General features: G+C 38.9%; 1 protein-coding gene across 1 annotated transcript in view; it reads right to left on the reverse strand.

Moving 5' to 3' along the window:
* Positions 1 to 17238: 17238 nt before the first annotated feature.
* Positions 17239 to 26576, reverse strand: part of dpydb (dihydropyrimidine dehydrogenase b) — a 70079-nt gene continuing 60741 nt past the window's right edge. The window contains 7 exon segments of the mRNA XM_034183269.1: positions 17239 to 17571; positions 17659 to 17739; positions 19732 to 19794; positions 19919 to 19941; positions 19944 to 20064; positions 21443 to 21564; positions 22568 to 22622. Of these exon segments, the coding sequence (XP_034039160.1) occupies positions 17407 to 17571; positions 17659 to 17739; positions 19732 to 19794; positions 19919 to 19941; positions 19944 to 20064; positions 21443 to 21564; positions 22568 to 22622 (630 nt within the window). The 3' untranslated portion in view covers positions 17239 to 17406.

Here is a 26576-nt window from a genome sequence, read left to right on the forward strand (position 1 = left end):
ACCTAACTCACTACAGGCCCAGTCTTCAATCATTAAAATGAATATATCACCAAGGGTTCATTTTATCAGTTCAATGCTCCCTGTGTCTCCCCCTATTGGTTACTGGCAAAAACTTCAATCAGCAACATACAGATTTATCTGGAACAATAAGCGGTCAAGGTTAAAGATGTCCACTGCTCAGAGGATGGAAAAGGCTGGCGGTTTGGCGTTTCCAAATTTTAAATTATATTTTTATGCATTTTCACTATGACCTCTAATCACTTGTTTGACCCAAAGGCAAAGGTTTCTTTGCAGTCTTTGGAGGAGTCACTCGTGTGTCCCCATAGGCTCCAAGATATTGTTTATGCTAACATTTCTGTTAAGCAATGCCAGTTGCGGTTTGGCCCCCTGATCACGCACGTTATTCAGGTATGGCGTGACATTCACAAATCTTGTGCTGTGAGATGTGAGTGGCACTGTAACACCCCGCTGTTTAAAAATAAACTACTGATCGGCCTATCTTTTTTCGTCAGTGGGAAAAGAAAGGCAATCATACCTTAGGTGATATTTTTAACACTACTGGTCTGCGGTCTTTTCAGGATCTTTCAAGCTGGTATGAGCTCCCTGGTACCTCTTTTTTCTTTTTTCTTCAACTTCGGACAGCATTGAAAGCTTATGGGGTACCTTGGGATAGACCGTTGCAGCGACACCCATTTCATAATTTTTTTTTATGATAAGGATACGTCAAGGGGTTTTGTCACTCAGATCTATCGTCAATTACTTGAGTCCTCTTATACCAATTTTCCACTGGACTCTGTTTGGAGAAGGGATGTCCCAGAGCTTCACCCTGAGTTTGACTGGGATTTGGTTTGGTATTATACAGCTCTCCTCACATAATCCAGATCACCAACGAATTCATTTCAGTTTTGCTCATAGAACTTATCTGACTCCCTGAAGGTTGCACATGATGGGTCTTTTACCAGATTTTTGCTGTGTCCACTTGGTGTGCCTGGTACATTTATTCATATGTTCTGGGGGTGTCCGCCTGTAGCATCTTTCTGGAAGAAGGTCTCCTACCAGTTATCTGATATATTTGGTTTGAACGTTCCTCTATCTATACAGTAGTGTTCAGAATAATAGTAGTGCTATGTGACTAAAAAGATTAATCCAGGTTTTGAGTATATTTCTTATTGTTACATGGGAAACAAGGTACCAGTAGATTCAGTAGATTCTCACAAATCCAACAAGACCAAGCATTCATGATATGCACACTCTTAAGGCTATGAAATGGGGCTATTAGTAAAAAAAAAGTAGAAAAGGGGGTGTTCACAATAATAGTAGCATCTGCTGTTGAGGCTACAAACTCAAAACTATTATGTTCAAACTGCTTTTTAGCAATCCTGTGAATCACTAAACTAGTATTTAGTTGTATAACCACAGTTTTTCATGATTTCTTCACATCTGCAAGGCATTAATTTTGTTGGTTTGGAACCAAGATTTTGCACATTTACTAGTGTGCTTGGGGTCATTGTCTTGTTGAAAAACCCATTTCAAGGGCATGTCCTCTTCAGTATAAGGCAACATGACCTCTTCAAGTATTTTTGACATATCCAAACTGATCCATGATACCTGGTAGGCCTATGCGATATATATAGGCCCAACACCATAGTAGGAGAAACATGCCCATATCATGATGCTTGCACCACCATGCTTCACTGTCTTCACTGTGAACTGTGGCTTGAATTCAGAGTTTGGGGGTCGTCTCACAAACTGTCTGTGGCCCTTGGACCCAAAAAGAACAATTTTACTCTCATCAGTCCACAAAATATTCCTCCATTTCTCTTTAGGCCAGTTGATGTGTTCTTTGGCAAATTGTAACCTCTTCTGCACATGTTTTTTATTTAACAGAGGACTTTGCGGGGGATTCTTGCAAATAAATTAGCTTCACACAGGCATCTTCTAACTGTCACAGCACTTACAGGTAACTCCAGACTGTCTTTGATCATCCTGGAGCTGATCAGTGGGTGAGCCTTTGCCATTCTGGTTATTCTTCTATCCATTTTGATGGTTGTTTGTTCCATTTTTTGCACATGCATATAAGTTTTCCCCTCTCCAATCAACTTGTTAATCAAACTACGCTGTTCTTCTGAACAATGTCTTGAACGTCCCATTTTCCTCAGGCTTTCAAAGAGAAAAGCATGTTCAACAGGTGCTGGCTTCATCCTTAAATAGGGGACACCTGATACACACCTGTTTGTTCCACAAAATTGACGAACTCACTGACTGAATGCTACACTACTATTATTGTGAACACCCCCTTTTCTACTTTTTTTTTTTACTAATAGCCCAATTTCATAGCCTTAAGAGTGTGCATATCATGAATGCTTGGTCTTGTTGGATTTGTGAGAATCTACTGAATCTACTGGTACCTTGTTTCCCAGGTAATAATAAGAAATATACTCAAAACCTAGATTAATCTTTTTAGTCCCTTTAGTGGGGGAGGTGATGGTCTAATGGCTAAGGTATTGGGCTTGAGTCCAGAAGATCATGGGTTTAAATCCCCACCTGACTGGAAAATCACTAAGGGCCCTTGGGCAAGGCCTTTAATCCCCTATTGCTCCCGGTGTGTAGTGAGCGCCTTGTATGGCAGCACCCTGACATTGGGGTGAATGTGAGGCATAATTGTAAAGCGCTTTGAGCGTCTGATTCAGATGGATAAGCGCTATATAAATGCAGTCCATTTACCATTTAGTAACATAGCACTACTATTATTCTGAACACTACTGTACCTGTTTTACTGTTAAAGTAGACCTGCATTGAAATAAATGTGGTCAGATCTCAGAAAGAAATAGCTGATATGTATTTATAAGACCCTTATGAATGCAGTAAAGTAAATCTGTAAGCCCAAATTTGTAATTCAGCGGAGAAATTTTCGTTTAAAAATGACAAATTTGTAGCTAAAATTTATCCCTCCGTGAAAACACTTTGTACATCCGGGTCATTTCCAAGACGTCGGGGAGAAGACGATGCACTTGCGCCTTCAGTCCGATCAAAAAAAAAAAAAAAAAAAAAAAAAAACGCCTTCAGGCCGATCCCGCATTGAAATTGATTAATGTTACTGTTATACACGTCCAGATTTCAACATCCAAAAATAAGCTGCAATGAATGCGAGATACAGCTCTGCGTGCTCAGATCAGCGGCGACATCGACAGCGGGCGATGTTCTTCTCCGTTCTTCTCTGTTTTGATGCAGTGCGGCCAGTAACACCTGTTGCCTGCAAGGACAGGCTTCTTGCGGAAAAATCCGCAGCGCCGCACGGTCTCGGTAATCGGAACCACAGAGCTCCGTGGCCGCTGAGAGAGGCTTATATCTTTTTAATGACTTGAATTCTTTGCAGGTCCTGCATCCGTACCCCGTGACGGTATCACCGGAGGCTAAAGACAGTACATTTTCAATGCGACATCACTCAATCAAATGGGCGTATGGAAAAAGTCCCCAAAAATCATTTTCAAGCAACAATAAAAGAAATGTATACTCACCAAACGTGCCACAAGACAGCGGAGGTCGGTCTTGAAGTCCTGAGCGATTTCTCTGACCAGGCGCTGGAAGGGCAGCTTGCGGATCAGCAGCTCGGTGCTCGAGGACCACAGTGTAAATAAGCATCCGTATTGGAAGCGTTCTTGTGTTATCCTCTGCAGTATTTTTATGTATTGTTATATAATTTTATCGCTGAATAAAATAAAATAAAATTCTGGGAGCAGTGGATTTCTGTTAGCGGCGGATCTCTCATAGCGCCACGGTGCCGTGAGGCTTCTTCACGCCGACGTTGAAACTTCTGCAATTGTTCGCCAAATGCACGAAGTGTACCGTATTTTCCGGACTATAAGTCGCACCGGAGTATAAGTCGCACCAGCCACTTTATCCATTATAAAGAAAAACAAACCATAAATAAGTCGCACCGGAGTATAAGTCGCACCAGCCACTTTATCCATTATAAAGAAAAATAAACCATAAATAAGGTCCACTGGACTATAAGTCCCATGGACATACAGGTATGTTGACATGAAATGTTCAGATGATAATATTGTGACGGCTACCGTTTTCGGATGCATATTTCACCAGTCGCAACTTGTAATCTGCAGAGTATGATTTTCTTTTGGTGGCATTTTTTCGGGCCTTCTCCGTTGTCTTGTTATGTTATCAGTAACGTTAAAATTTTTATTTTTCTATGGTAGTCAGAAGTCGCAGGAACAGTCACACAAGCCTCGAGTGCCCTCTCGTGAGCTGCATTTTACCTACGGATATGTTTGTATTTTGCGGACCACATTGCGAGCCGAACCATGCAGCACCTACCTGCGCAGCTCATGACCTCCCAGTGGTGTCGATCCAGCTCCTTCCAAGTGGAGACGCTAATCCTCCGCCGTCGCTCAGTGCTCCCATGCAGCTCTCAGCATCAACTCTGCTCACACTGATATCCAAGGGTTGAAGCTGTCTTGTTAGCCGTCCCGGAATAAACACCATGTTCGTCTGCTTCAAACGCTTTTCACAATCATCGACGCCAGCTCCTTCCAAGTGCACACGCTAATCCTCCGCCGTCGCTCACCCAATGCTCCCACGCAGCTCTCAGCGTCAACTTAAACACTCTGCTCACATTGATATCCAAGGGTTGAAGCTGTTCTGTTCGCCAAGCCAGAATAACAGCAAGCACAGAGTTCGTCAGCTTCACACGCTGTGGGTGAGGTGAGGAATACGCATCCAAAGTTCTGTTCTCTGATTGGTTATCGCGACCAGCGTGAACTATAGGATGGCCGTCATACTACAGTGCCCATGATGCATTGCATTTCCTTTTCCGGTGGCCATTTTAAAACATAGATCGACTCTGTCACGTAAAATTGTTTTGTTACAGTAAATTAATTGAGATCCTACCGGTATATTTTTCATTTATAAGTCGCACCGGAGTATAGGTCGCACCCCCGGCCAAAACATGTAAAAAAGTGCGACTTATAGTCCGGAAAATACGGTAATCACAGTGGCCACTGCATCGTAATCCAGAATGGCCACGGGACACAAAATGACGTGACCGATACGTCACATGAAAACCCTCTATAAGACAATAAAAAGGTGCTTTTGTAAGAGATGCAAACTGACGTAAATCCACAAATTACAGTTGGCACGCGCAATGCATGTTGGGATAGAGTCTTCTCTCTGACGTCTCGGCAGCGTCCCAGATGTGCTGACAGTTTTGCGGAGGGCTAAATTTTAGCTGTAAATTTGTCATTTTAAAACTAAGATTTCTCCGTTGAATGACAGATCTAGGCTTGCAGATTTACTTTACTACATTCAGAAGGATCTTATGTGTAAATATAAGTCATTTTTTGGTCCAAAGATCTGACTGCATTTATTTCAATGCAGGTCTACTTTAAATGACTTATCCAAAATGTATGCCCCTCTACATAAAAAGAAACTTATTCTGGCTGGGCTTACAGCGGGTAAAAAACTGGCTGCCTCAAGATGGAAATGCCCAGATAAACTCTCTCTGACCATTTCGTTTCTCACATTCCTTGATGTCATCTACCTAGAGGTGTCCACTGCCCGTGTGATTGGTGTGATGGAGTCTAAGATTGCTTTATGGTTGTTAGCAATTGAGCAATTGAAAGAGCGCGCATAGATCACTCAACGGTCCTAGGGTGGGTGGGGCGGTATGGGGTGTGTGTTTGTTGCAAGGTAACAAACCTTGTGGGGGGGGGGGGTTGATGTGTTTTCTTTTATGTATGTATGTATATATTTTATGTATGTATATATTATGACAATTGATGATATATAGGTATTTACCATTGGCTAATGTAATAGATTTGACTCATTACAATGTTTTTTCTTTCTGCCTCAAATAATATAATTTAATAAAATATTTGATCAAAAAAGTTTCAGTTCCAGGTAGTCAACAGAAAAAGATCATATCAAAGTTCAGTCAACAACAGTAATACATTTGAACAGTTTATAATGATGAAACATTATTCCAACTACATGATAAATTATCCAAAGCATTTCCAAAAGATTACGTGCGCTTTAGCAAAATATCAGATCCTTAAACATATTATAGCATAAGCATCATGCTGGCATCAAATAATGACTTTATTCAAAGTGGTCAATGCCAGGCTTACCTACAGGAAATCAACAACACATCAGCAGTTACGCATGGTCAATACAATTCATCATAAGCACATATCACAATCCTTAATCAAACCATATAATATTGTATCATTTCAAAATCATCATAAATCAATTAAACACCCATCAAAGCATAAGCATACACATTTCATTTACTTGGCATCATGATAAATCCCTTAAACACATTATTCGCCCTATTGACGTATCCCTTAATCCCTTGCATGCCAGAGAGTCGCTGCAGTCAACAACATATAGAGAATCAACACAATGACAGCTGTAAATTAATATTATACTACAAAAATGTATTTTTTATGCTTTTCGTCACGTTAATAAGAGACTGCTGCATGATACCCTGAAAACTTGCTAAAACAATTAGAACAAATAATCCGTATCTGTTATGTTTAATCTGCGTGGAATTTATTAATGCAAACCGAATTTCAGACATATTATATATATTAGTCTCAAACAAAGAGGACAAACAGTGTTGTAAAGAACAATAATCAAGACGTTAAAGAGCAAACTTTAACGACATGATCAGGAAGCGAGCGTAGCTCACAGCAGCTCCCATTGAAAATAACAGAGAGACAACCTGTGATTCTCGCATGTTTACATAAAACAAACGCAATAACAACGTCTATAAACCCAGAGAATATATTCACGAGAATTTTAGGCACAATATAAAAATAGTTTTATGTTGCGATGTTAATGGTGTTGTCTGTGTGCAGCAGTTAAAGTGCAGCGTGATCAGAGCATCTCAATGCAATTCTCAGTGTTACTGAGATCTCGCAGCGCGGCGAACTCTCCGAGGTTTTGCGGGATTTGAAATGTCAATAGGGCGAATGGCAGAAATATCTAAAATCCTAAACCTAAAATCAACTTTATTCAATCCATCCAGTACCTAATTCGTTAGAACCGGATGGTGCACATACTTCTAAACATTTGTTACTTTTTCAAAATAATAAACACAAAACATTTTATACAAATTAATAACTTTATCATTGGTAGCATGCAAAGCTAATTATGAGCAAAATAGCAGATATATCTTCACTACCTATTTTATATGAGCGAAATGTCGTGCAGCTGCGCAAAGCTCACTCATGGTACAGGGCGGCCTAAACAGGAAGTGCCAATTTTCAAATCCACAGTAAAACAGAAAATGTTCAAATGTCAAACACTTCCTGGATTGACAGACGAGATCCCATGAAATCTCACGGGAACTCAGTGGCAAGCTCACACTCAAACAAGGAAGTACCGAATTCTCAGTCACAGTGAAACAGGAAATGTTCAAATGTCAAACACTTCCTGGCGTGGGTGGAGCACACTGAACTCCACACTACGGTGGCTGAGGTTTCACTGGACTCTCCTAAAATCTGATTGGACACAGATGATTGACATGTCACAGCACCACACATCTGATTGAAAGACTTGCATTTTCAAATTAGTGAGTCACATTGACTGCTAGATTCCTCCTGTCCAGTAGTTTGTGCTGTGTACCACAAAACTTCTAATCCACCTTCAAGGGCGCAATTTACAACTAGAAATTGGGGGGGGGGACAAAATGCGAGGGCCGCAGGGCCGAAGCCCATAGGCCGGGGGTCTGGGGGACACCGGTTTCTAGATAAGCTCAGATGCATTCTTAGCATCCAGAACAGTAATTTTAATGTTTTGAGAAAACCATAAAGTGGACACCATTTGACTTATGCAATTTGAAACTGTGGATATAAGTACTTTATTCTGAGAATAGCCAGCATTGATTTATTAACATCCTGGTGTAAATAAGGTATCACCACATGTGTAGAACTCAAAAAGAATGATAGGTTGAGTTTTCATTAAAAAATAACTGCAATGTGGTAAAATGTATACATAAATATGAAAGAATAGTAATTTAAAAAGAATAATAATTATTAACTATCGCATACTGTATTTTTTTCTCAAGATTTATTTTTGCATAAGTTTGAAAAAACAGCAGATCATAAGTTTAAAATAAATTACTTATCATGAATTTAATTTTTGAAGTGGCACTAATGACAACACTCATACTGAACATAATTTCAACTGCATAGACTAATTTTGGAGATCAAGCAATAATTGCAGATGGGCTTTCTGAGGTCCCAGATAGCTTTTCTGATTTCCTTTTCTAACTTTCAGAATTTAGTAAATTAGCATATGGTCCATTGATACTTATGTGTAGACATTAGTCCCTAGAGGCAACTATTTTGGTTTCAAATCTGGGCAAATGCAGTCCCAGAAAATTCCAAATGTGACAAACAAGAAACAGGTGTAAACAAGTCAATGCTGCTAAAAATACAAACTTGCAGAAACAAAGATACTATTCTGACATGGTTTGCACACAAGACTGGCATAGCATGTTTCAAGTACACACATATATGTCAGAAGGCGGGGGGACATACCATATTCTGTCCCCCCTGGTTGAAAAGGTGGGGGGAACATGTCCCCCCATCCCTCACCAGATTATGCCCATGCCCATCTTATAAGAAGAAGAAAAATGTTTGCTCCAGATTTGAACTGAATGGGCCTCATTTATCAACGTTGCGCACTTGTGGCGTAAATTTACGGTGTAAATTTGAAGTACACCAAAGTTGCTGTGACATGTATCAAGCAGTGCGCACCTGCCCATTTCCGGCGTACGCCTGACGTGACCTTGATAAATGCGGTGGGTGAAAACAATCGTAATTATAATGAACACGTCCATAAATATTCAGACTCCGCTTCAGACACACCCTCATTTTACGACATGGAAGCCAGGAAGACGGCAAAGACAAAGAACTCCACCAATCACGATGCGTGCCAGTAGAGCGTCAAAAGCGGCCGTCGTATTAATTGTTTTGTAGTATATAATCAATAAAGTGTTACAGTGGTCCCTCGTTTATCGCGGGAGTTACGTTCAAAAAATAGCCCGTAATACGCGAAACTGCGACGTAGTCAGCGTTTTTTTTTTTTACAATTATTATAGACGTTTTAAAGCTGTAAAAACCCTGTAAAACCACTTTATACACTTTCTCAATCAGGCATGAACATTTTCCTCACTTTTCTCTCATGTGTAAACACTCTCAAAGTTCAAACCTTAGTAGAAAAATAAGACCAAACTGTTTTCAGGCCCAAACATTTGTTTGAGAAATAAAAACAGAACGTTTTCCTATAAATAATTATGATGGCTTTTAGAACTAACGAATTTAATTTTAACGATCAACGTACGAGGTTGGACACATAAGAAATTATTAATAGTGACTGACCAGTATTTCACAGATCGCGTCTCTTCGTCCTGACGCCGCGCCTTTTTTCCACTCACACCTCGCTGCAGGTGTCTGTTTCCGTGTGACAAACACAGTTAAGAGTAGTTGTTGGCGCTCTTTTTTTCTTCTGGGCGAGAAGATTCTTATAAACAGACACGTAGAACACAGAACACTGTAAAAAAAAAAAAAAAAAAAAAAAAAAGGCATGCAAAATTGGACTAAAAACTCCGCGAAACGACGAGGCCGCAAAGGTGAACCGCGTTATAGTGAGGGACCACTGTATTCTCTTTTCACATGTCAATAATTCTTGACGTGGATATTTGCTCGCTCAATTAATAAGACATGCCTAATTTGTCAGATTTCTTTATTTTTAAAATGTATTTCTTTATTTATTTTATTGTAACAAACGAATGGAGACGACAAAACCTGATTGCAGCACGGGCGAAGGGAATGACAACACTACAGTTGTTATTATCAATTCCATAGTCTAACACGATCACACCACATAAAGTTAAGCTCAGCGCTGCTCTGGCTCCAGGTTGTGGAGAAAAAGGCACGCAGCGCTTTCTTTGCAGTCAGCGCTGTGGCCACGGATCGTGCTCGATAGACCAGCAATCCCGCAAAAGCGGGATTTGTATTGATTATTATGTAGTATAATCAGGAAAGTGTTATTTATGTAACATATGCATTGATTTGTATAATGGCACTGTTTATCATGTTGATCATCTTCATTTTTATGTGGATTCCAGTGCTGGTTCATTTTGGTGTATAATTTACACCACCTCTCGACCTGGTGTATATTTTCAGCGCAGCGTACGCCAACGACCACATTGATAAATGCCAAGTAGCGCAGCCGTTTTGGCGTACACCCCATATACGCTCAAATATTGCCGTACGCACGTTGATACATGAGGCCCAATATGTCCTTTGAACTGTGGACTTCTAATGATACCAAACTTATAATGGTAAGTAAACGACCTTATTTTATGCCAGAAATGATGTCCAGGTTGTTAAAAGCAGCATTTCTCCTTTAATTTGGGTGGCTTATTATTGTTGGCTCATGAGTGCAACAGATAACTGAAACAATCCTTCAAATGGTGATACAAGCATCAAATTCAACACAAATACAACTGGAGCAGTTCCAGGTAGTCAACAGAAAAAGATCATATCAAAGTTCAGTCAACAACAGTAATACATTTGAACAGTTTATAATGATGAAACATTATTCCAACTACATGATAAATTATCCAAAGCATTTCCAAAAGATTACGTGCGCTTTAGCAAAATATCAGATCCTTAAACATATTATAGCATAAGCATCATGCTGGCATCAAATAATGACTTTATTCAAAGTGGTCAATGCCAGGCTTACCTACAGGAAATCAACAACACATCAGCAGTTACGCATGGTCAATACAATTCATCATAAGCACATATCACAATCCTTAATCAAACCATATAATATTGTATCATTTCAAAATCATCATAAATCAATTAAACACCCATCAAAGCATAAGCATACACATTTCATTTACTTGGCATCATGATAAATCCCTTAAACACATTATTCGCCCTATTGACGTATCCCTTAATCCCTTGCATGCCAGAGAGTCGCTGCAGTCAACAACATATAGAGAATCAACACAATGACAGCTGTAAATTAATATTATACTACAAAAATGTATTTTTTATGCTTTTCGTCACGTTAATAAGAGACTGCTGCATGATACCCTGAAAACTTGCTAAAACAATTAGAACAAATAATCCGTATCTGTTATGTTTAATCTGCGTGGAATTTATTAATGCAAACCGAATTTCAGACATATTATATATATTAGTCTCAAACAAAGAGGACAAACAGTGTTGTAAAGAACAATAATCAAGACGTTAAAGAGCAAACTTTAACGACATGATCAGGAAGCGAGCGTAGCTCACAGCAGCTCCCATTGAAAATAACAGAGAGACAACCTGTGATTCTCGCATGTTTACATAAAACAAACGCAATAACAACGTCTATAAACCCAGAGAATATATTCACGAGAATTTTAGGCACAATATAAAAATAGTTTTATGTTGCGATGTTAATGGTGTTGTCTGTGTGCAGCAGTTAAAGTGCAGCGTGATCAGAGCATCTCAATGCAATTCTCAGTGTTACTGAGATCTCGCAGCGCGGCGAACTCTCCGAGGTTTTGCGGGATTTGAAATGTCAATAGGGCGAATGGCAGAAATATCTAAAATCCTAAACCTAAAATCAACTTTATTCAATCCATCCAGTACCTAATTCGTTAGAACCGGATGGTGCACATACTTCTAAACATTTGTTACTTTTTCAAAATAATAAACACAAAACATTTTATACAAATTAATAACTTTATCATTGGTAGCATGCAAAGCTAATTATGAGCAAAATAGCAGATATATCTTCACTACCTATTTTATATGAGCGAAATGTCGTGCAGCTGCGCAAAGCTCACTCATGGTACAGGGCGGCCTAAACAGGAAGTGCCAATTTTCAAATCCACAGTAAACAGAAAATGTTCAAATGTCAAACACTTCCTGGATTGACAGACGAGATCCCATGAAATCTCACGGGAACTCAGTGGCAAGCTCACACTCAAACAAGGAAGTACCGAATTCTCAGTCACAGTGAAACAGGAAATGTTCAAATGTCAAACACTTCCTGGCGTGGGTGGAGCACACTGAACTCCACACTACGGTGGCTGAGGTTTCACTGGACTCTCCTAAAATCTGATTGGACACAGATGATTGACATGTCACAGCACCACACATCTGATTGAAAGACTTGCATTTTCAAATTAGTGAGTCACATTGACTGCTAGATTCCTCCTGTCCAGTAGTTTGTGCTGTGTACCACAAAACTTCTAATCCACCTTCAAGGGCGCAATTTACAACTAGAAATTGGGGGGGGGGACAAAATGCGAGGGCCGCAGGGCCGAAGCCCATAGGCCGGGGGTCTGGGGGACACCGGTTTCTAGATAAGCTCAGATGCATTCTTAGCATCCAGAACAGTAATTTTAATGTTTTGAGAAAACCATAAAGTGGACACCATTTGACTTATGCAATTTGAAACTGTGGATATAAGTACTTTATTCTGAGAATAGCCAGCATTGATTTTATTAACATCCTGGTGTAAATAAGGTATCACCACATGTGTAGAACTCAAAAAGAATGATAGGTTGAGTTTTCATTAAAAAATAACTGCAATGTGGTAAAATGTATACATAAATATGAAAGAATAGTAATTTAAAAAGAATAATAATTATTAACTATCGCATACTGTATTTTTTTCTCAAGATTTATTTTTGCATAAGTTTGAAAAAACAGCAGATCATAAGTTTAAAATAAATTACTTATCATGAATTTAATTTTTGAAGTGGCACTAATGACAACACTCATACTGAACATAATTTCAACTGCATAGACTAATTTTGGAGATCAAGCAATAATTGCAGATGGGCTTTCTGAGGTCCCAGATAGCTTTTCTGATTTCCTTTTCTAACTTTCAGAATTTAGTAAATTAGCATATGGTCCATTGATACTTATGTGTAGACATTAGTCCCTAGAGGCAACTATTTTTGGTTTCAAATCTGGGCAAATGCAGTCCCAGAAAATTCCAAATGTGACAAACAAGAAACAGGTGTAAACAAGTCAATGCTGCTAAAAATACAAACTTGCAGAAACAAAGATACTATTCTGACATGGTTTGCACACAAGACTGGCATAGCATGTTTCAAGTACACACATATATGTCAGAAGGCGGGGGGACATACCATATTCTGTCCCCCCTGGTTGAAAAGGTGGGGGGAACATGTCCCCCCATCCCTCACCAGATTGTGCCCATGCCCATCTTATAAGAAGAAGAAAAATGTTTGCTCCAGATTTGAACTGAATGGGCCTCATTTATCAACGTTGCGCACTTGTGGCGTAAATTTACGGTGTAAATTTGAAGTACACCAAAGTTGCTGTGACATGTATCAAGCAGTGCGCACCTGCCCATTTCCGGCGTACGCCTGACGTGACCTTGATAAATGCGGTGGGTGAAAACAATCGTAATTATAATGAACACGTCCATAAATATTCAGACTCCGCTTCAGACACACCCTCATTTTACGACATGGAAGCCAGGAAGACGGCAAAGACAAAGAACTCCACCAATCACGATGCGTGCCAGTAGAGCGTCAAAAGCGGCCGTCGTATTAATTGTTTTGTAGTATATAATCAATAAAGTGTTACAGTGGTCCCTCGTTTATCGCGGGAGTTACGTTCAAAAAATAGCCCGTAATACGCGAAACTGCGACGTAGTCAGCGTTTTTTTTTTTTTACAATTATTATAGACGTTTTAAAGCTGTAAAAACCCTGTAAAACCACTTTATACACTTTCTCAATCAGGCATGAACATTTTCCTCACTTTTCTCTCATGTGTAAACACTCTCAAAGTTCAAACCTTAGTAGAAAAATAAGACCAAACTGTTTTCAGGCCCAAACATTTGTTTGAGAAATAAAAACAGAACGTTTTCCTATAAATAATTATGATGGCTTTTAGAACTAACGAATTTAATTTTAACGATCAACGTACGAGGTTGGACACATAAGAAATTATTAATAGTGACTGACCAGTATTTCACAGATCGCGTCTCTTCGTCCTGACGCCGCGCCTTTTTCCACTCACACCTCGCTGCAGGTGTCTGTTTCCGTGTGACAAACACAGTTAAGAGTAGTTGTTGGCGCTCTTTTTTTCTTCTGGGCGAGAAGATTCTTATAAACAGACACGTAGAACACAGAACACTGTAAAAAAAAAAAAAAAAAAAAAAAAAGGCATGCAAAATTGGACTAAAAACTCCGCGAAACGACGAGGCCGCAAAAGGTGAACCGCGTTATAGTGAGGGACCACTGTATTCTCTTTTCACATGTCAATAATTCTTGACGTGGATATTTGCTCGCTCAATTAATAAGACATGCCTAATTTGTCAGATTTCTTTATTTTTAAAATGTATTTCTTTATTTATTTTATTGTAACAAACGAATGGAGACGACAAAACCTGATTGCAGCACGGGCGAAGGGAATGACAACACTACAGTTGTTATTATCAATTCCATAGTCTAACACGATCACACCACATAAAGTTAAGCTCAGCGCTGCTCTGGCTCCAGGTTGTGGAGAAAAAGGCACGCAGCGCTTTCTTTGCAGTCAGCGCTGTGGCCACGGATCGTGCTCGATAGACCAGCAATCCCGCAAAAGCGGGATTTGTATTGATTATTATGTAGTATAATCAGGAAAGTGTTATTTATGTAACATATGCATTGATTTGTATAATGGCACTGTTTATCATGTTGATCATCTTCATTTTTATGTGGATTCCAGTGCTGGTTCATTTTGGTGTATAATTTACACCACCTCTCGACCTGGTGTATATTTTCAGCGCAGCGTACGCCAACGACCACATTGATAAATGCCAAGTAGCGCAGCCGTTTTGGCGTACACCCCATATACGCTCAAATATTGCCGTACGCACGTTGATACATGAGGCCCAATATGTCCTTTGAACTGTGGACTTCTAATGATACCAAACTTATAATGGTAAGTAAACGACCTTATTTTATGCCAGAAATGATGTCCAGGTTGTTAAAAGCAGCATTTCTCCTTTAATTTGGGTGGCTTATTATTGTTGGCTCATGAGTGCAACAGATAACTGAAACAATCCTTCAAATGGTGATACAAGCATCAAATTCAACACAAATACAACTGGAGCAAAATTAATGGAGCAACTTTAACTTTTGACTCCTGTACAGACTGAAACTTTGACACCATTAATGCTGCTTTTAACTCCATAACATTCAGTCATATATTGTCCAAACTATACCTTTTTTTGGAATCTTTATGATCAGGTAAATAATGTGGTGTATATGATTGGAGCATTTTTTAGCAGGGGTGGGCAACTTGTTCCAGAACAGGCCAAGAGGGTGCAGGTTTTCTTTGCAGCCACTGATTCCACCAGGTGATTTCACTGATTAATATCACTTTGAGCAAATGGAATCAGTTAATCAGTGAAATCACCTGGTGGAATCAGTGGCTGCAAAGTTAATCAGTGAAATCACCTGGTGGAATCAGTGGCTGCAAAGAAAACCTGCACCCTCTTGGCCTGTTCTGGAACAAGTTGCCCACCCCTTATTTTGACCCATGTGTAATTCTTCAATTGACCCCTACCCAGCTGCCTATTGAAATTTTTTTTTTTTTTTAAAGAGTTCATGTCTATGGGTTATTTGTGCCAAATTTGATGCTTGTATCACCATTTGCAGGATTCCACTCTAAATATTCTCTTATCTGCTGCACTATACATGAGATGTAAGATGCTGCTCCTCAGTGTTTCTCAGTTGCCCTCAAAAATATTGGAACACTTGGTATTTCACACATTTTAATTTGTTTATTCTATTTCAAATACATTTTTTTCCTAAAATTATCTTCCCTAACTCAAACTGAAACGAAATCTCTACAACTTGATATAAATTAATTAAAAATATAAAATCCAGCTTCCTTGAAGTGGTGTAGAGGAGGATTTTCTTAAAAAGGAGACCTGAAAGTTCAGCTACAATTTGACAGAAAGTACATTTCAGATGAAAGCCTCGATTTGATGTTTTGGTGAAAGAAACTTTTGTATTTCTTCATAATTGATGTAAATAAAGTCCAAGACATATTCATTGACTTGGAAATGTTCATGTTTCCATCACCTGACTTGTCTAAAGAAAACTGGCAATAAAACTGATTATTATTTACAGGTTTTATCACGTTTTAGAGATTTGCTTTCAGTTTGAGTTTGATGAAGATAATTTTATCAATTTGAATTCTTTATTTTTTTTTATTTTTTTTTGTATTTCTTGTATTTAAAATGGCATAAACAAATTAAAATGTGTGAAATTCCAAGTGTTCTAATACTTTTGGAGGGCACAGTATCCTAACCTTATGATGAGTGCACAATGAGTGTGGTATTATTACTGTTTTGTTTAAGAATGTTTAATTTTCACTGTTGCTGCACTTTGTGTCAAATCATAGTCGTATCGTTTATCATATTGATATGAAAATTCAGTAAGGTATATCTTCTGTAATACATTCCAAAACTAAGGTGGAACTCTCCTAGTGTTGACTAAGGTACACCTAAATATCTTTTTTAACAAAAAAGAAAGCCTAGTATAGAGCCACTTAGGTGCCTGGTCTTGAGAACCAGGGATGGTAGGCTGAAAAGCTTTTTTATCCCATAGGAACTCTCCTTACCCACCTAAGCGGCTCAAGAATATGGACAGCATGTATATAAGTGACATTTACATGACAATTTATATGACAATATTGAGATACGATAATTTGGCCATAATGTACAGCCCTACTGTCAACTAGCTGATAACTTTGAATATTAATTTACATCTACATTAAAAAAATGCTTAAAGTGGCAGGGGATTAAGAGAGCTGTAATGGGGGGGGGTGTCAGCTGAAAAGCAAAAAAAGAAAAATGCTTAACAAGGTGGAGAGTATGGGGGGCAGAACCCCTCCAGAAGCTGAAAGGCAAAATAAGGAAAATGCCTAAAAAGGCGGGGGATCTGGGGGGGTGGAGCCTCCCAGAAGCTAAAAGATTTTAGTCATGCTCATGCTCCCAAGAAACCATTTTACTGAAAAAAAAAGTCTGAAGCACCTAACGGACATGGTTAAATGGTGAGGAGCTTTTCCAAGTATGTGAGAGGCAAATAAAGAAAAATGCTTAAAAACACAGGGGGGTGGAGCCCCCCTGAAGCTGAAAGGTTTTTGCCATGCTAATGCTCCCCTGAAGCATTTACTCAAAGTAAAGTCTGAAGAACCTAAATGACATGGTGAAATGCTGACGAGCTTTGCTCATTCATGTCCGCGACATATGCATATTAAACACAACCCAATCTAGAGCCCGTGGATCCCCGCGGGCAACATGCAGTTATTATTTTAAATGAAGTTTTCCATTTTCCTTTAACAGACAGGACTGACTGGTACTCCCCTGATAGGTTCGTAAGGAATTGTTCTAGCAACCATCTTGATGCAGTCTATGATTGGACAGACACTGAGGCACAGAGTGCAGCCAGTACATTTGTCATTGACAAATGGAAGGTGAGTCTCTGGATCAAACTTTATAGCCTAGAAAGAACAAGCAACATTACAGGACTGACACAGAACATCACAAATCGATGAGGGGATGGATAGATGAATGGATAGATGAAGTACCTGGTATCCAGAATCATTACAAGTCATGTAACATTTTCCACAGTTGATGCACATCTCTTCATCTATGAGGGCCTGGACCTGAGAACACAGGAACAGGCAATGATCATACTGTTGAATTACATTCAGTTTTAAATGAACAATGACGCTGGCTTGTGAAATATAAAACACCTTGATTGATGATTATGTAATGAGGAGTTTGTGTGCACATGAACACAGCTGAACCTCTTCACATGATCTTGTAATCAGAGCAATAAAATTATCATTTCAGACACTTCATTGATGTTTCCACAGCTACATTCAACACAAACTGTCCAAAAAATCATTACACCACATTCTGCTTGCCATGGAAGTACAGAGACCGAAACTTCGTTACACACACAGAATAGAGGGCTCTATCTTGATGATCTACGGATCATGATCAGAGATGCATTTTGGGTGTGTCCAATTCCTTTTCACCATTTCTCCGGCGTGAAATATGAGTATAAATTAGAGCACATGACACAAAGGGGTTGGATTCAGTCACCTAATTAGTCAAGGGCAGTGGTGGGCACAGTTCTGCGAATCCGCTAACCCCTAATTAGCAAAGCTAACTTTTTATTAGCGGATTAGCTTTTCAGCTACCTTTGAAAACCATCAGCGGACCAATTAGCTTCGGCTTAATTTAGTTCCACTAACTTCCAGTCTGCTAACATTTGTTTTGCTGGCATAGTGAGTAAAGCTTAACAGTCAAAAACATTTGTAAACCCTAAAATCATACATCTTAGCTCCTGTCTGATGCATGTTTTGCAACAGCCAGACCGACGTGAGGAGCTGAGTTCAACCCTTCCCCAGTAGCTGCTGCAACAAAAAAGTGTAATTTACTTTCCACATACAACAGCACAGACAGTGGGCAGGAGACATCAAACGTAAAGCACTTTTTACTCATTTATAAACCAAACTAATTCCAGACAGTTTATCAACATTAACGGCAACTCTGTCATTTTTACAAAGTGAAAATATTGCACATATCTTTTAAAGTAATGCACTAATTCTGAAGGTTGTGAGCGTTAACAGACACATACGCCAAAAGGCATTATGGGAAAATGAGTGTCTTCTCAATCACCCCCTCCCCCGTCAAAATGCATAGAACACTGCCACCTACTGAATGGGAGTGTGAATAGCGACCAATGTGCAATTGGTGGTCACTATCCTTTGTGCTGAATCACACTTTACAAACAGAATTTTCAGTTTTTTAAATCTGTTTTTTACAAATGAAAAATACGCATTTATTTGTAAAAACCAACACACAATAACTTGTGTGACGGTTTTTATAAATAAACCAACCAACCAGTGATTGAGAGGACACTCACAGCTGTCTGAATAAAAGAAGTCCCTCTGTGTTTTGTGCACTTCTTAGCCTGAACTGGAGAACGCCACAAGAAAATTAAAAGTTGAAAGGCTCACAGCGCCTCATTCATTCACGTCAGCATTTATCAGACATCAGTTGATACTTCAGCATTCTGCACGTGATGAAAATAAATCCCATGATCCACCAAGACAAAAATAAAATAAAATAAAAAAAATGTTAAATTACTCTGTTTGGCTTCCATGTGGAGGGGAGAGGCCGCGCGACAGTGCACCCATGCTTGATGGTGTGCTCGTCAATATTTACGTGTTCTGTCAGTGAGACAAAAAGGTTCTGCCAGTGGTGGAAACACAAACCAAGACTGACTTAGCTGTTCCAACATGTACCATACCGTACAGTACTGACCCAAACCGCTCGATGGAAACGACGCTGACAGCATACACTGGCTAAATTGTCAAGGTGTTACGGGGCCCTGGGCAAGTGCATAGATGGTGGTAAGGAAAAACTCCATCAGTCTTTTTTCTTTTTTTTTGATGGACTGTGTTGGAAACCATGTGTACACCTGATTGTACTGTACATGAGGTTCATATTTTCCCAGTGTATGATCCTTTTTTAGTCACACTTTCTCTATGGTATGAATGCTTTTATGCAGAAATGCTGTTTATTCTGTCTAAACACCAAGTCAGGTAACAACAGACTGTAGGTAAGATGAATAAAAAGAGTGTACCCTGCTTCTGTGTTGTTAGTTCCTGGTATGCGCCAATGTAACGCAATGCTCTGGCTATTACATCCTACAAACAGACAAACATGAACACTGATTAAGTTAAAAAGTAATGATTTAAAGAACAAAGAAAACATTTTAACCCTATGTACAGTACTACGCTACGAATGGATGAGTGTATTTGTGTATGACACCTTAACTGCGGGAACAGGTTTTTGGGCATGTTAACACGAGCGGCATTGGCTTCCATGCCACTGATGTCACAGGCACTTGGAGCTGTTTCTTGTACTGCTATGGCTTCTTTCTTCTGCTGGAGGTAGGGACCAAAGCTAGGAAGCCTCTACAGATACAAAATATTATGGTGCACAAATTAATCCTTTAGAAAACCTTTAGCACAACTACGTGATTGTCCCATGTCATGACAAATAATGAAGGAATTATACATCAGTAGGAGCAGTTTGCAGTCTGTAAAAGTAGTAGTTGTAGTGTGTATAAAACTGTTCAGTGTAAATACAGACAGAATACAGTATAGAGATCAAAAACTTAAACTACAGGACTTCAAATCACTCTGGCTGGCAAGATGTAGCTGTGATCAGAGTAGTGGAAGTATAAGAGGCTATTATTAGTAGTACTAGTGATAGCAGTGGTATTAGCAGTATTGACAATAGGTTGAAGTTGTAGTTGTAGCAGAGTGGTAGTATTATTATTGGTAATGGTGTCAGCAGATGTGTTGGCTGTGGTATTGGTATTACTAGTAGCAACAATTCTATTAATAGTGATCCTAGTATTAACAATAGTGGTAGTGGTGTTCTGGGCAGTATGAGAAGGTGAGACCTTCCGGAAGTGGACCAGAACTATTTAGAATTCTACTACTAAAAAGTATTTTTCATATTCCAAACGTTTTGTGCATTTCACAAAAAACAAAAACCCAAACCTAAACAGATCCTGCAGTACTAATACTAAACAAACAGGATCCTTAGTTAACTACAAAATACAGTGAGGAGAATATGTTCCACCTGGCACAAAGCAGTGCCAGCACACATCACAAGTCCACTTGTCCTCATGTTGGTATAAAAATGGTGTGACCAGATGCACAGCTTGTACATTCATATTGTTTGGCACCAGAAGACATTTACCTCATAGGCCACCAACGACCTGGTCTAAAGTTGAGCGCTGTGTCTTCATGGTATTTAAATGTGCAATATTCAGGCGTTCCTCACATAAGTGGCTTCACAATACTCATGCATCTGGGTTGCCAGTGACAATATATGAAAATGTTCAAGGCACATATTGTTGTAGTTTAGAGGATCCTATGTTGACACAGATGCTTTCTAATTAATTAATAACAATATTAATCTGTAGTCATGTTTGAAGTAGTTGCACCTAACATGATTTTTTTTTTTTTAAATCTCTCTCTCTGAACCCAATATATTTGTCATGTTTTGTGTAGTCAATATTTCATTTCTTTCATTAATATATACCCATTCTGTAGAAGTAATTGCAGTGGTAATTGCAGTAATGGTAAAAGTTGCAACACCTGTATTAACTGCATTAGTAATAGTGAAGAAATTGCAGTGGCATTAGTAGTGTGGTGGTAGTAGCAGTGATAGTGGCAGTAATAGCAGTAGTATTTGCTGCAGTGGAGGTTGTCAGTAACAGTCGTGGTAGTAACTGTGGCAGTATAGCAATCATTAAAACAGTATAATTAGTGGTAGTACCATTCCAACCAGCTCATCCAGTCTCGGAACTGGCTTTCCTTTCTGATGTCTCTCTGTTGGAGGAGACTGACCATTCCAGTCCTTCAGCTCCAGACTCTTCAGGTACAACAAGGCCTTCAGACCTGGATGCAAGCAATGTTCATTTTGGTATTGTTTTACAATAGAAATATTCCAGAGTAGTAATGTATGCACATGTTGAATTTTGTACCTTTGTTTCTACTTCAGTGTGCTTGTAGTTGAAGTATACATTTTTTACACTACTCTTCACACCTGATAGGAAAGTAATGTCACTCAGACACTGATGTGACTTCATAGTTAATAGTCAAGGGATCATAAATTTATTGACCTTGGTTATGAAAAATGTCATCTGCCATGATAATTGCCTGAATATACCTGATTTACCAGCTATCAGGATTTATTTGAAAATACAGTAAATCATGTTAATGGAAAGTAGTAAATAAGAAACATGATCTGGGTTTGCATTAGAGGTCTGCACAAAAGTTTAGCAATCCTTTCAGAATTTTGGTAAGTTAGTGAATGCCGCTGCTGGATGTTGTCCTGTAATTCCAATAGTGATAGCGACAGAAGAGGAAATGTCGCTAATTAACATTTGGTTGTTTTTAAAATTTCATACTGCCATATGTTATCACTTATAATATTTAACAAGCTCTCCGTCTCTTACTTCATCCACCCATTGCCAGTCAAGTATTTTACATCAATTTGATGCTTTCTGTAATGTCATGTGACCTATAATAGTAAAAAAAAAGTGTTTCCATCCAACCTTTCCAAAATTGGGCTTTTTCAAATAGTCTGAAAATCTACCTCATACGAGTGTAAAAATGTTTTTGCGAGTGTATTTTCGAAATACACGTTTCCATTGACTGTATTTTCTCTCTGCTATTTTAATTTGTGCAATTTGAAGGGTATTGGAAAGCCACCTAATGTCACTGTATAGTGTTGAGCTGAAAATTATGTTCTGTATGTCTGTCTGTATTCATTTGTTTTTTGCTCTTTGCTTGTCAAACCTAAAAATACCTCAATGCTGATTTATGCTAATTATGGCAGATAGATTATGGCAGGTAGAAATATAGCATAGCATCCAAAATATACAAAGTTGATACATACCTACACAGTAATCATCAATCAATGTGAAGTCCTGGTTCTGAACAGCACTGCACACCTGTCAAATGCACAGACAGATGAACTGGCTCAGTGATCACAAAATCAACATTAAACACATAAAAGATTTTCAGAAAGTTGATTCTGTGATTCTGTGACATTGACATACACTATACGTAGTGAAATGCAGGTTGATAACCCCTTGAGACCCTTATATAATAGAAACTGCTGTCCAGTACAACGAAAGTTATTGTAAATATAAGACTAAGGTGAAATAATGCAAACTGTGAGATGACCATTAATGCACTTGTATTTCTATTTGTGTAACCTCATGTTGTGTCAGGTTTTCTAGAGTGCAATTGGTCTCCCTTTTTGAGTTTCTGTGTTGACTCCTATTTATTAATTATTTCATTGGGGTATCATCTTCTGTTCGGGTCTTCTGTTTAGTTCATCATTAGTATATTTACAGTGACTCTCTGCAGTCACTTTTGCATTTTATTCTTTGATGTGTTGTTGCTGCCCCCCTTGTGTTCTATTTAGTTATTCACGTCTCTCTTGATTACTGCACCTGCCGCTTATTTAGTCTGTTTTATTCAACTCACTTTTATTCGTCTTTGCTTTGCGGGTCTATTTGCTTTTCATGCTCTGTCTTGAGTGTACTGGTGACATACTCCATGTTTTCCCTTATGCTTTTGGGTTTTTGTAAGTATCCTGATTTTGGTTATTCATGCCTTGATCATCCATGGTTTGTGAGTTATTTCCTCACAGTCTCACCTCCTTGGATTCCTCCAGCCGTTGTCATGGTTGGGCATTGTATTTTGGTTTAAGAATACCCTGTACCTGTTTGTGTGTTATTTGCTCACCCTTTGTGTAATTAAAAGCTTTTGGATTTTTGGAAACTCACCCTGACCTGCATCTCGAGGTTCTTCCTCGTATTAATTATAGCAGTAAATTATAACACCTGGCACACGAGTTTGCGAAGCAAAATGCAAAGCAGTGGTCACAATAGTTCCTGAAAACCAACTTTATCAAGAGAGCTCTTTCGAAGAAAGAGGAAAGTAGAAAACCGTGCTACAAGAGCACTGTGGAGAGCATCCTCTGTCAGGGCATGACTGTATGGTATGCCAGCTGCACAGCAGAAAACAGAAAAGACTTGGCTCGGGTTGTGAGGACAGCCCAGAGGATTGTTGGAGCTGAGCTTCCTGTCCTGGATGCTGTGTATGCTGGACACCTGCAGAGCAGAGCCACCAGGATCCATCCCGACAGCTTTACAAGAGGAAGTGAGAGATCTTCATCTTCATTCATTTGAAACTCCCAAGGTCACATCCAAATCCAAACAAAATATGAAATCAGGGAAAGTAAAAACAAGGGCTGGAACTGTTTGAAATAGAGACCAGTGATCTGATCAAACAATATCGATGTACAGGAAAATGGTAAACAAATGACAATGGAAGTTGATACTGGGGCAGCATTATCTGTTATATCTGAGTCCCAAACACAGGTTTAAAAAGGTTAAAGTTGTACATTCCAGCTGCGAGCTGAGAACTTACAGCAAACAAGTACTGGAGGTTAAGGGTGCCTCCAAGTTGTGGTAAAATGTTAGAGAAACAGTCCTAGACTAACCTTGTTTGTGGTCAAAGGAAATGGTCCAGCCTTAGAGACTGGAAGAGATTGGATTGAAAGATTAAATTTGGATTGGTCTTTTGTAAACTGAGTGGCACCAGAGAGTGCAGAAGAGCTTTGTGGGAGATATCCAGAGGTGTTCTAACCTAGCTAAATGTTGCACCGGAGGCCATTCCCAAATTTTGTAAACCTCACCCTGTGCCTTATGAACTAAAAGATGCAGTGGAAGCTCAGTTAACCAAAATGGAAACAGAAGGGGTTATCACAGCTGTTAGTTATAGTGAGTCTGCTGCACCCACTGTAAACTTACCAAAAGTGGATAACTCTGTCAGGATATGTGGTGACTAAAAAGTGTCCATAAACCCTTGGTTGGAGGTAGATCAGTGCCCAATTCCAAAACCACAAGACTTGTTCACAAAGTTGGCAGAAGGTGACAAATTCACCAAGCTAAATCTCACAAGTATATCAACAAGTGGAATTGGATGAAGGTTCAAAACAGTTCTTAACAATCAACATTCATAAGGGCCTGTATAAAGTAAACAAATTTCCTTCTGTGGTTTGCATTGCACCTGCAATCTTCCAAAAATTGATCGATCAGGTTTTACAGGGTTTAGATGGAGTAATATGTTATTTAGATGACATTGATCACTGGACATGGCAGTGAACAGCACATGAAAATTTTGGATTAAGCTCTTAAAAGGCTGCAAAATCATAATCTTCAAGTGAACAAAGATAACTGCGCCTTTTTCCAACACAGTGTGTCTTATTTAGGATATATGACTGATGCAGAGGAAATTCATCCCGCACAGGAAAAGTGTGAGGCTATTGCAAAGGCCTCAATCCCAAGTAATGTCTTTCCTCTCTCCTTTGAGGTACTATGGAAGTTCATACCAAATTTGTCTACACTAATAGCACCAGTTACTGGGTTGCTACACAAAGATGTCAAGTGGGAGTGGACAGAATAATGTCAAAAAGTTTAATGGAAGCCAAGAAACAGCTGTTTCAAACAAAGTCTTAGTACATTTCAACCCAGATCTGCCACTCATATTGGCATGTGATGCTTCACCAGTAGGTGTCAGTGCAGTGATCTCACACCAAATGCCAGATGGAAGTGAAAAAACAATTGTTGCTTCTAGAATGCTCACAAAAGCAGAGAAAGAACTACTGACAAATTAAAAAAGAACACTGTAAAACTCAATGAGTTAGTTTAACTCAAACCATTTGAGGAAACCGATTGCCTTAAACCATTTGTGTTTGCCAACTTAAATAAAATAATTTTCAAAAATTTAATTGTTAAAGTTTTAGTAACTTAATTTATAGTTAATTAAACTTATGTAAATCTAGTTTCTGTTTTTCAATTAAAAAAAAGTGACAAATAAAGTTCTGCCTAAAAAATTTGTATTACATTTTGGATTAGATTTTTTGATGCATTCTTTGGTTTACTTGTTGACTCTGCGTTGTGTTGTTATGACTCTGCCCATTTACTCCCCTCGGGACGCAAACTAACGATCTCTGGCATGGAAGTCGGACTCTCTAACTAGAAGGCTAAAACCCAGGGCTCTGGCCTTGTGACCAGAGAATCCTTTTGAGCTGTTGGGAATGAGGTTTACTAACTACATATGCACAGCGACACCTGCTGGCCTCCGTTACATAAACTCAATTAAAATGAGTGAATGGAATGCACTGGAAATACATCACCAACTCTTAAATGCCCCAAAACTTTAAATGCACTTAAAGGAACTGAGTTGTTATGACAACAATTCATTTTTGAGTTAGTTTAATTAATGGAAATGAGTGACTATAATTTTTTTCAAAGTTTGAGTTACATTAACTTAATTATTGTATTAAAATGGAGTGTTCAGTTTAACAGTGAAGCATTAGGCCTAGTTTTTGGACTAATGAAGTTTAATGAGTACTTGTTTAGATGCAAGTTCACTGATCACTGATCACAAACCATTACTAAAAATCTTTGGTCCAGAAACAGGAGTACCACCATTAGCAGCAGCTAGGGTGCAGATATGGTCTTGATTTTAGCAGCATACTCCTATGAGATCAGGTAGAAACCATCAGAGCAACGTGGGAATGCAGATGCATTATCCAGACTGCAAATAGCAGGAGAAACTTTTCCAAGGTCAAATCCAGTGTTTAGAGTTTCTTACCTAGACAGTCTGCCTATCACAGCTCAGCATATTACACGTGAAACCGAGAGAGACCCCACACTGGTGAAGGTGAAACAATATGTTTTGTCAGGTTGGCCAAAATGTGTCTGATAAGGCTATTCAGTCGTATGTGAGATGAAAATTTGATCTGACTGTGGAAGATGATTGTTTACTTTGGGGATTCAGAGTAATCATTCCAGAGAGTTTGAGAAACAGGTTACTTTCAGCAGTAC

The sequence above is a fragment of the Thalassophryne amazonica genome, chromosome 12 (assembly GCF_902500255.1).
Source record: "Thalassophryne amazonica chromosome 12, fThaAma1.1, whole genome shotgun sequence".
Classification (NCBI taxonomy): Eukaryota; Metazoa; Chordata; class Actinopteri; order Batrachoidiformes; family Batrachoididae; genus Thalassophryne; species Thalassophryne amazonica.